We start from the raw sequence: 12,327 nt of genomic DNA on the forward strand, positions 1-12,327 counted from the left end.
CCTATAATCACACATAAAACAGTGGAGACACTTAGAAACCCCTCATATTTAGATAGGGAGACAATAATCTTTCAAAATATTTTACTTAGAAAATTTGTGTGAGAATTGCAATCATTCCTTCTGCTTCTGAATCTCTTCATAAAAACATGCCAGTGTATATATATGTTAAAAGAAATCAATAAACACATTTTATACTTCTTTTCATAATTTTATTATTGTAATCTTTTTTTGTATAAAAATATATTGCTGCTTATAGCAAAATAATAACAATATACAAGGAAAAAACAGTTAAATGCATTACAGTCCAATATTCTGGACCAACAACAAATGCTGCCAACAGTTTTGTTGCAGAGACAATGTAACAAGGAATATTTTTACAGTTCTAGATTATGAAATACATTGTGCCCTATTCCTTATTGGATATGATATGATTTGAAGGTATTTTAAAGTGAACAAAAATTAAGTATTCATTTTATGTGTTGATTTAATACAAAATCTGTTCCAATTAACATCCAAAATCTGAAGAAAAGGAACTTTACATTATAGAGATCATCTTTGTATATAAATTGTGCACAGTAAAGTATATATTCAAATATAATGTTGCACCCATACTGATTTTCTACTTGAGACCATAAATGCATTTTGAACAAGATATGTGTAATATAACATAACACAAACATTATGCACATTGATAACATATTCAAGTAAAATATTGCATAACAAAAATAAATCTGGATAAACAAGTCTTCTGTTTTTGTGTAGCACTGTTTTTCAGACAGAGTTTGTTCTGAGGAAGGACATCCTGACTAGAATTAGGAACACATGAGACATTAAGGAGACACTTTCCCCATCATACAAACACATCTGGCACCTTCTGAAGACGTACTTCTACAGGATCTTCCTCATCTTCATCAATGGTGTAGCTGCCAGATGTAGTCGTGTCATCATCATTATAGCCTGTAACAACACTGTCTATTGTCTCGTCCACACTCCGGGCCGTGTATAATCCACTAGAAAAATGTCCGTAAGATGGAATGGATGATGTAGGACTTACAGAAGTCTTAGGTTGATAAAATGTGCGTACATGGACAGGAAGGTGATGGGAGGTGTCCCCCATCATTTTGGAATACTGCTGTAGTTCCATCACGTTTTCATAAAGAGGGGGTGGCTGGGAGTATGAAAGATTTTGATAGCGAACATTGTTGCTCAGGTGTGGGGGTGTTCCTCTTCTGCCGTTCTGGGAGGGGCCAAACTTATTACGGAGATCATCTGAAAGAGATAATTCAAAATCCTCAATAATGTTATTCTCCAAAGTCATCAAAATTAACACAATATAATGACAATTCTTTAAGTTGAATTAATTATTAAACTTATAAATTATAGATTCAATAATTGAAACTCAATCAATGTAAATTTATTCACATAATAATTAAGCCTTTCTTTTTATGCAAAAATCTATAATTAAGAACATCTCAATAGGGTTGTCAAGACTTCCACCATTTTTATTTGGAAATTAATTCATCTCTAATTTTATTGCTTTATATTAATTCTCCTGAACATTTCAAAAGGGTTGTCAAGACTTCCACCATTTTCAACTGTCAATTTATATTAATTCTCAGGACCAATTGTATATTCCGGCGTGATTCCCAAAGTTTAAATTCTTGCAAAGTTCATGAAAATACTTGTACCTATCTCTCATTGTAAAATAACATATATTTGTAAATTATTGAAGAAATCCACAAACCAAAATTTAATATTGGTGGATAAAATTTTGTCACTTTGTATTAAATAAGTTTGAATAATAATTACAAAATTATCAAACTTCAGGTTGTGGTTAGATGAGCTTTACTTTTGATATCAATCTCACTTTTCCTATAAATTCACTATAAATTCCTATTGTAAAAGTGAGACTGGGTTCAAAAGTGAGCTCATCTAAGTTTTATGCTCCCAGAGCCTAAGAGTCAGAAAACTTAGATGAGGCCACTTTTGATGTCAGTCTCACTTTTTCACAGTAAATTCCTTTTGTAAAGGCAAGATTTAGATACAAAACTGAGCTGACAAGGTTTTATGACCTCAGAGCCAGGGTATTTTAAAGGTCACACAGATCAGCATCAACAAAGCATACATTACTTGCATCACTGTCTGTGTACATCAATGAGAGACTTTATAAAGCGCCCCCTACCTGTATGATGAGAGTGAGACATCGTGCTTCTTGTCTCCCCTTCACTGATCCCTACACCACTGTCTGACTGAATTGTCTCCCCTGACGTGTCACTGTGATTGTCTGGTCTCTCTTTGTTATACTGAAATATACAGAGAATCATAAGTACTTTTGTCATTGATAAAAGGTTCAAGAACAGAGATTTCAATGTAACCTCTTACTATGATCTTTTAATAATAAATACATATACTAGTATTCCTATAATAGATATTTAAGTAGCCATCAGTGAAGAATCAATGTAAATCAATAATCAAAAATAAACTGTTAGATATTCAAGACTTTAATACAATATTGGGTGTCTAACAATGTACTACGAGACTCTTCCGGTATCTTGGTTGACTGTACTCGGAATAGAACCTGACACCATAAACTAATGGCCTGGAAAATTCTGCTCCAAAAGAGGACTCAAACTCTGATAATTTGATAAAAAACAAGACATTGCGTCGTAATTGCATCCACATGAATTTCAGATGCACTGAAAAACTAAATGGGAAGTCATTTTCCAGATCATGGCAGATAAATTCAACCTGAAATCTTGTGAAAAAGCTGTGTAACCGTGCAGATCCAAACAATTGTTCTTTTTCTCATTATCTGCTTAATGTTTGCGATTGATCAGGAGGCAAATAAAGCAGATAATAAAGGACTGTTTATACATATCAGCGTAGAATCTCCTCCCCAGTTAATCACTCATTATAACTGGTGTCTTTGTTTCAAGACAGAAACAATGTAACCACATTAAGACAAGTTCAGATTTTCTTGTGTTTTTTCTGACACTCAATCACAGAAAAAAATGGGGACAGCCTCCAACAAAAAAAACCCTTCTGTTTGTCAAAAGAAAACAGAACCTTTCAAACAGGTGTCAAATTTCACTGTTTACCTTTTCTTAAGATATAAATCAACGGAACCACTTTAAACAAGTAAACCCCCAAACAAACCACCCAAAAAGTTGAATTGTCACTCCAAAAACACAAAGCATTAGTCTCACAGGACCGTTATCAAGATTCTTGCCAAAGATGTATTGTAGAGAGCTTTATACTGAGGAAAAGAAAGAGTGACTACTGAATTATTATTCCCTGATAATGATTTCCAGTCTTGTAATAGTGTATAGTGGTGGAAAGATCTAGGCACTGATTGAATGAGTAAGCAGTTCAGGTCATGAAAATCAAATCTGATGAATTTTTACCTTCCCCTAAATATTGTATGTACTTGTCAGATCCTATTTCAATTATCTTTTTTTCCCCCTAACTTATTCTGAATCATATGTACATATGTAGCAAAATAATTCTCTTTTCTCACAAGTTTCATTTCTCTTCTACATATATGATGTGCATTTGGTGTTCAATGGAGGTGGTTAATGCCTGTGCGAAAATGTCCTGTCTTCCAATTTTATTCTGAATTGTATTTAAATTCACTAATTCTTCCTGAGGTTCACTATTGACTTTGCCATCACCTTGTGTATGTGTCTGTCTGTTATTTACCTCTGAGCTATGTACTGGCCACTGCTTGTCATGTGTCTGGACCAGTTTCTGGTGAAGCCTAATGGAGGCCATTCTGTTCAACTCAGACTGTCGGGCCTCGTCATTTGGCGATTCACTTCTGGTGTGTTTGTCCATATTGACTGTAGGGTCTGACAACTACAAAATAAAATTTAATATATTTAACTTGAACTCTATAATCACATTTGGTCAATACTGAACTGTTACTGATCGTTGATTCAACCTTGACAAGTTCTCCTGAAGAAAAAAAAATTGTCAAATTATATATAGAAAGTCAAAACAGTGAAAACACCCCCTGGATATAAACTGTCACCACATCTTCCAACATGTAGAATTAAATCTTGCAGTTCAATTGTAGAACAAATCATGGTATAAAGATCAATTTTTGTACATAAATATTTGAAATTATATTTTCACCCCAAAGCCCAACATATGTGTTAATAAAAACAATATCATGAAAAAAATTTAATTTTCAATATTTATGTTTTGATTTTTCCATTAGACACTTTAAAAGACTCCAATGAACTTAACATGTTAATCTTGGAACCCCATTTAAATCTATGTCCAGTGCTTCTGTACACCCAGGAGGTGTCTTAAACTTGAGTTGACTGACATCTGAGTTTTTCAACAACAGTTCAAGTACTCTTGATTTGCAAACCTTTCCAAATAATTAGGCATATTAAAGAGGCAAAAAAATAATAGAACTAAAAAGATGTCACTTCTGGATATAGACTTGTTACATATTCTTACACAGAAAATGAGATCCTACTGTGAACATAGATTATATCCCCCTCATATTAGACCTTCTTTTAATTGTTCTTTCAATATGACAAGCTCTTTGTAATGGTCCCCACTTAAGCAGATTATTGCTGGTAAACAGAGGGGATCACATACAATGTTTTTATTCATCTGGTCAAATTATCAATCTCAACCATTTCAAATCTAGAAATGAGGGATTAAATTTGTTTTTGTCCTAATTACTAGTAAGGAGAGAGACAGAGATGTTCATTAAATAGCAAATCTTTCTCTCCCTCACAGATTCTCAATAGCAGGCCTACATGTCAAAATATAAAGTATTCACATAAACATGACAATGAACTTTTTTTTCAAAACCTCTGGGTAAAAACATTTAAGTGGTATGCTTCAGTATATTCAAAATATAACATTTTCTGAGAAATTTCTACTCAACAAAAGTAAGTCAATAGGTTAAAATAGTTTGATATGTAATTTTAAATTGTTCCATTGATGATTTTTGATTTAATTTTTTTTTTCATTTAAAAAAAGATATTTTTGAAAAATCTAGTGCACAATACAACACATTTTTCTTCACTACATAATATGATTTAAAATTGAAAAATGTATTTAAAAAAAAGATTTATATTGCTTCTTGTAAATAGAAAATACTGAAAAATTACAAACATCATCTGTATGTGATAATATTTGAGAGTGCTCTATACAATTGTATATACGAAATGAAATTCATTTGAATTCACACAATTTTTTAGTATAAAATTATAATTCAGTGAGCAGATAAATTCAAGAGCTCTATGTAAACTCACTGTCCCTGACAGATTTGGAAATTTCTTACACAAGTTTTCCCACTAGCCCTTAACAACTGATCCCAATCTCAAAACATCTGATGACTCTCCATGATAAAAATCCAAACTGCAAATTATTCACCTGCTTTCTGTCTCGATTTTTTTGGTTAAAAATTCATTATCTCTGGTTGGTTTTACAATTAAAATTGAAATTCTTTTTTCCATGTTTATGAACACTGTCACATTATACAGACCAGAGATAGTGAAATTCAACACTTGGTTGCTTTTATTTGCATTTTGCGGCCATTTCATACACTGTTGAATCTAGGATTAATATTCCCTGATAAAATACATGTTCTGGGTGTTAAACAGTGTCACTTTTTTCTGTGCCTTTGGGATCTAGCGGTTCATTAGGGATGTCAATTTTATCAAGTCTGTCTGGGTGTTACTTGTATTTCTGAATTACACCAGATCACCTAATCTACAAATTAGTATAGACCTTAGGATACACATATGCTTTTTATAGACAGAATTCAGTCTTGAACAAAAACTTTGGAAACTTTTTTCCCTCCATTATTTGAGCAAGAAATGTTAAAAAAAGTAAAAATTCTTGCTTGTCTGTGGTAACTGGTTGTTGTCAATTTTTAAATTTAATGTTTACCCAATCACAGAGTTAATCTAGAGATAAGTATTCTGTTTGCCAATTATCCATTTTGTTAGGGGTAGCTAGTTTACTTAAGATCAATCTTACATCAGACTTATCAGTTTTACTGTGTCAACAGACCTGCACACAGTAATAGGGGTACCACTGATCACAAGAAGCAGATTGTCTTCCTTACGTTCAACAAAGAGTTCTGTGTTCTCCCTGAATTGTTTGTTCCCAAAAGTTTTTGAACATCAGGTGTGATTTGTGATTTTTGTAAGCTAACAACTTTAGTTGGCGACAGTTAGAAGGGAGGAGACTGCTCTTTATAGGGGCTCCCTCTTATAACCATTCATTGTTAAATTCAATATTCCAATGGTTTGAGAGCCAGAGTTTTATAGAATTTTTTTCAAAGACTTGTTGATGTGTGTAACTTTTCTGAATTTTCATTTCATACCCCTAGCTGACTTTTACGATTCTGACTGTAGACAGTGTCTCGTAATAATTGTATACCGCCTGTTAGAGAAACATTTCACAATGTGAAATCAATAATCACATTCGGTGTCCACAAATTGATTTCTTGACATGTGAAAAGGAAATTAATAATAATAACAGAGAACTACCAGGGATCTGCCCAATAATTTACAAACAGGTCGGAAAAATAATTAAGAGCACAAAATGTTACTTTAAAGTGCAGAAATAACTTGCCTTATATTTATGATGACCCCCCATGTATGTTCAGACCTTAAATTCTTGATTGGCTTCAAATTTCTTTAGAAAAACTTAGCATAAAGGTACAACGGTTGAAATGTTAAAATGATATCTTTTTTTTTTAAAACTACAGATGATTTACCTTTTGTGGAATGTGGAGTTTTGAAAATGAACAAAAATATTTAGATCAAAGTTTGAACAACCCTTGCCAAATGTTTGAATTATTTTTTTCATTCATGATAAAGAAAAGATAGTGTAACAGCTTCTCAGCTTTTTACCTGATACATATTCTGGTGGTTTCTTCTTCCTCCCTCATCTGTTTCATCGCTGTAAAACATGCCCACATTTTGTCCTGGGGCAACATATTTCGGAGGATCAACATAAACTCTGGGACATGAATTTGTATTTGCTTTAGCCTCAGTCTGTGCATTTAATTCCTTTCGTTTCAGGTCCCTGCGTCTCACAAAAAATATTGTAAGAAGAATGGAGGCTGACAGAACAAGTGTGACAACCACAACTGCTACCACAATTCTCATGTTGAGCTCATCATCTCCTGTGGTGTGCGTCATCCCAGATGTGGTGGCATTTGTTTTCACCACCACCAAATGTAAATTCTCATACTTAGTAAGAGGCTTCACTCCTTTGTCTGACACTGCAATCGTGAGGAAGTAGCTGGCAATATGTCTAGGATGCATGGTTCTGGCCACAATAACTTCCCCAGTCAAACTATTAATATTGAAAATGTCTGAATCATTTCTTTTGGCAATAGAATACACCAATGTTTTATTTTCTCCCTCATCTATGTCAAAAGCTTGAATCTGAGCCACTATCGTATTCAGTGCCAAGTTCACGGATACCTTCACTGTGTCATTGGAGGCATTAGGGAACACTATGATTGGTTCATTGTCATTGGCATCCGTGATATCCACTTGAATCACCACAGAATTTCTATTGGGAGGGTTTCCATGATCTGAGGCAATGGCCGTAAATATGTATCGATCCTTCTCTTCTCTATTGAGATTCCCATTGACCAGGATGGTGCCATTGGGGGCCAGGAAGAAGGGGATCTCTGAATGCTTTGGAAGGGAGAATGATACTTTTCCATTGTCTCCTGAATCTTTGTCAGTGGCTGTCAGCTGAAGAACAAATGTGTCAAAAGGCACATTCTCTTGGACAGAGGCTTTGAACTGATTTTGAGTGAATTCTGGAAAGTTGTCATTTTTATCCTCAATATTTACCACAATGGTAGCAGTGGAGGAAAGTGGGGGATCTCCAGAATCAACAGCATATACACGGAAGCGATACTGAGACACAGACTCTCTATCATAAACCTTGTTAGCACGGATTGTCCCTGTGTCTTCATCAACACGGAAATCAGCACCAGCATCACCGTGAAGTTTATAATGAATTCTAGCATTGTTACCTAGGTCATTGTCAGTGGCTAAAATCTGAATGATGGCATCTCCAGGATTGTTACCCTCTGGAATCTTAGCATGATATTCATTCTGAGAAAATCGGGGTTCTTGGTCATTTTCATCTGTGACTTTCACTCGAAAACTTGCATTACAGCTAAGAGGTGGAGAACCAATATCTTGACATGTAATGATCACAAAATGTTCATCCTGGGCCTCACGATCCATTGGTTTATCCACAGTCACCTTATATTCCTGAACCTCAAGTTTCTGAAGTGTGAACTGATTGTTGCTGATGTTGCAACTGACAATTCCATTAGCCCCAGCATCATTATCAATCACTCGGATATGGGCAACCACAGCACCACGGTTTGCATATTCAGACACTTGGGCATGATCCGTATCAGTCAGCAAGTTGATTTTAATTTCCGGAGGATTGTTACCCGAGTCTTGTACATAAACATTCACAATAGCCTGGGTGGGGTAGGGTTGCTCCCCTTTGTCATAAGCTTCAACAATCAGTCTGTACTTCTCACTAGGTTCATAGATCAACTGTTTAGCAATTTTAAGTTCCCCAGTATTTTCATTTACAAAAAATAGTCCTTGAAGTTTTTCAGGTTGGTTAGTGCTGATTTTATATAAAATTTCACCATTTTTACCAATATCTTTGTCAGTAGCTCTTAATTGAAGAATGGTGGTATTCACAGCAATTTCTTCCTTGACAGTCACATTGTAGATGGATTTATCAAACACTGGGTTATTATCATTAATATCACCTATAGTAACGTTAACTCTCATCATGCCAACCTTGGGAGGAGACCCACCATCATAAGCCAGAATTTGAATGTCATAATGACTTGTTTCTTCTCGGTCCAAAGATCGAATGACCTTCAATTTCACTGAAAGACTGTCATCGAGGTTTCTGAAGAAAATGACATCAAATGGAGTTCCTTTTGGCCTAACTTCGTATCTTTTAACAGAGTACTCTTCGCTATCTTGGTCAATAGCTCCATCAATGACAAAACTCTTGTTAACCTTAGCACCTTCAGAAATTCTGAGATTAGTGGAAGAGTTTGGAAATGCTGGTGTTTTATCATTAATATCTAGAAGATTTACCATGATGATGATTTTTTCAAAAAATGCTGCAATTTCGGACTGAACTGCTATTTCTAATGGAATTGTGCAGTCTTCTTTGTATGGACAAATTTTTTCTCTGTCTAAATTCATAGCTGTTTTGAAATCACTAGTTTCAGGATCTATGGCAAAATAATGAGGTGGCTGACTTAAAAACGAGTACTTCAGCTTATCCGTGTGACTATCATTATGAAATTCTCCAAGTTTGGCATCAATGAAAATGTTCCCCAATGTCACATTAGCCCCCTGTTCTTCTGTGATATTATACACAATATCAACACTTCCACAACAAGTCACGAAGATCAACAGAATCCACAAGTTTCTCAGCATTGAGCCCATTGTGGTTCCGTTTTGTCAAGCAACCTCTAGCAACAATGTGTCAGGTACTTGATTTTTCTCCATTAAAATTAAGATTTCCTACTTTCTGTTGAGCACGATCCACTCAAGTCCCGGCACCCTGAAGCAAGAAAATAACACAATCTGTTCAATATTGACACTTGTATTTATATCTAAATCATAAAAGACTTTGTTGAAATTAAATACCGCAATGATAACAGAGACATTGATAAGACTTCTAGTAATTAAACTCCAATATTTAAATCAAACATTGGTATTAAAAAGATCCGATTGAGAGACTGCAAAGTATTCTTGAAATAATTATCCCAATCAGTTATGGAAAATTTCCTTCACAATGCAAGAAAAATATTCTGATTAGCCCTTAGCTTAAACTTATTTTATATACACACCAAAACAATACACTGACACCAGCAATGAAAAGCAATGAAATTTGTCTCCTCCATTTCATATTTGAAATAGAAAGATCAAGTTGATATAACCTATATATTTCAAACAACTTTTAATCTTTTTTAAAATCAGTGTGTATTTTTTATTTGCCACATGAAGTGTAAAATTTTCTTTCTATCAACTGCCAGAGGCTAAGAATTAATAGAATTTAAGATTTTTGTGAAAAAGAAAAAAAAATTATTATAAAGTAACATTACTTCTCAAAATCTGATATACTGCTACATATTTACCGGTATATTTCGTATCTTGAGGTTTTTCTTACATGCATGAAAAGATAAGATTGCAAATCTTTCTTAATATTTTTCCTCTTATGAACTGTAGTTTTATATTCTCCGTGTTAACAGAAATATGAAGACAGAAAGTTAATTTCTACATGATACATCAAACCTTGCTGGACTATACATAATCTTTCCTAACAGTATCAGATACTGACCACCTACTAAATGTAATGTTATACAGAGAGTGGCCAAAGCCTGGAAAATGTAACACTTGTGACCAAGAAACTTATGACGATACCTGATAACTTTACACATGCCCCTAAAGCACTGGCCAAAAGGATAAAACTGGTCTAATTATTTCTGCTTAACGTATTGTTAATGCTCTTAAATAACCCAGATAATTCTAATTTGTAATTGTTTCAAAGACAAAAAATTCAATCTTACCTATATCATTTTGTAGTCCTATTCCCAAAATTATTTTGTTAAATAGTACACATGAAAAAGAACAGAAATGAAATCTCTTTCTACATTTGATACTTATTCTCATTATTTGAAAACTAACATAATAAACCTGGATTTCCAAACCATGAAGCAGATTAGAGTCAAGATCAATAGAACTTAGCTCCACCCACTTCTGCTAACTAGCCAATCATACCCCTGCATTATCAACAGGTTAATCTATCAATCATGTGTATTTTACTCTCTTAGTTTTTTTTTTATTCTACACAAACAATAAGCCTCACCTTGTGGGCTATCATCAAAAGCACCCTTGTGTTGGGGTCTGCTAATGAATGGTTTAATTCCTTTCTATGATGACCGTCACAAACTTCTCCTACAGAGGGTTGTGGTCACACTCAGGCTCTAAAATATTAATTGCTTGTTTGTTAGTAATTTTCACTTTATAGTATGCATGAAATCTACCTTCACAGTTTGGTAATACCACACTGATAATCTAATATTTTTTGTTCACCTAGGCCTCATGCAGGTGGGATTCCTTAAATTTATGGGAAAATTTAATATTTCTTTTGTATATGTTGTTTTCCAAAATTTGAACAGTTCTCAAATTTTAATTTATGAAATGAGTCTAATGTTTCCTTCCTTTCTCAAAATTAATATATGAAATGAATTAATATAAGAAATATCATTTAGGCCTATTTTTTTTTCCATGAAAAGATACAGGGAAGCATGTATACAAATTTTCATGTGAACAAAAAAATGTATTCATAAAAAAATAAAAATGCTAAAAAACTAAAGCAACCTAAGCACTAATACAAATTAGGCATTGAAAAGTCAAAGCTTCCAGAAGTCCAATTAACCAAAATTTAAAGTGTTTGCTATGCCATTACTGAAAGTGTAAATATAATCAGAACTTTTATTGAAAGAGTGTCACTCCATGAGGGAAATGAAGGACCTACTTTAATGAAATAAATAAATCAATTTACTTATAAGCAGGTAAACAAAAACAGCCTTTTATAAATTTAATTGAATTAAACTGTTTAAATACAATTTCATGAAAGTCAGCATTCATGGCCACATTAAAAGCCATTTTACTTGCTAAAATGAGCAAGAAGGACATTTCAGACCATTCTGTTCATGACTTGACACCTTCAATGTGAGGGCAATCTATCAGGTACAATAAAACTGATGAGCATTACAGAAACTGTGACATATGAATGGGAATAAGTAAACTCTTAAATCATTGTTTGTAGTCTTTGGACATCCAGGTGGCTCATAGTTTTCACTGATTACATACGTGTTGATCTTTGAAAATAAAAAAAAGTCTGGCCCAAGGTTATTTCTACTCTTGAACTGGACACCTGAATAATGGTAAATTCTTGAGGTCAGGTGTGAAAGATAAATTCTTCAGTTTTGGTGGAAAAAAAGGCAAAGAAAAACTGAGATAATGAAGAACAAATTGAGATATAGAACAGCTGTCCCAAATATTGAATTCCAGCAGTTAAACTTCAACACCCCACCACCACACAGATCATTGAGACTTTTGACACAAAACAAAACCAAAAAAAAAAAAAATGAAAAAAAAAAAATGGTGCCATTCTGCAAAAATCAATATCAAACCATTTTTTTTTTTAAATAGCTTACATCTTCAGAAGAAAATAATCAAAATTTAATCCATTTGCCCCTCAATATTT

The 12,327-nt window shown here is 33.7% G+C and overlaps 1 protein-coding gene across 2 annotated transcripts; it reads right to left on the reverse strand.

Annotated features, from left to right (window-relative positions):
• Positions 1-231: 231 nt before the first annotated feature.
• Positions 232-11,041, reverse strand: LOC133173162 (putative protocadherin beta-18). Of its 2 annotated transcripts, none has more exons than XM_061308106.1 (5): positions 10,921-11,041; positions 6,888-9,612; positions 3,700-3,855; positions 2,183-2,303; positions 232-1,269 (listed from the first exon to the last, which is right to left on the reverse strand). In XM_061308106.1, exons 2-5 carry the CDS (start codon positions 9,492-9,494, stop codon positions 851-853), a joined length of 3,303 nt encoding a protein of 1,100 aa, XP_061164090.1. In that variant the 5' UTR covers positions 9,495-9,612; positions 10,921-11,041; the 3' UTR covers positions 232-850. The 2 variants fall into 2 exon arrangements, with proteins under 2 accessions (XP_061164090.1, XP_061164089.1); XM_061308105.1 differs by lacking the exon at positions 10,921-11,041 and adding an exon at positions 10,622-10,748.
• Between the last annotated feature and the right edge of the window lie 1,286 nt (positions 11,042-12,327).

The sequence above is a fragment of the Saccostrea echinata genome, unplaced genomic scaffold (genome assembly GCF_033153115.1).
Source record: "Saccostrea echinata isolate AGI-Se365-2 ecotype Australia unplaced genomic scaffold, CSIRO_AGI_Sech_v1 ptg000056l, whole genome shotgun sequence".
In the NCBI taxonomy this organism is placed as follows: domain Eukaryota; kingdom Metazoa; phylum Mollusca; class Bivalvia; order Ostreida; family Ostreidae; genus Saccostrea; species Saccostrea echinata.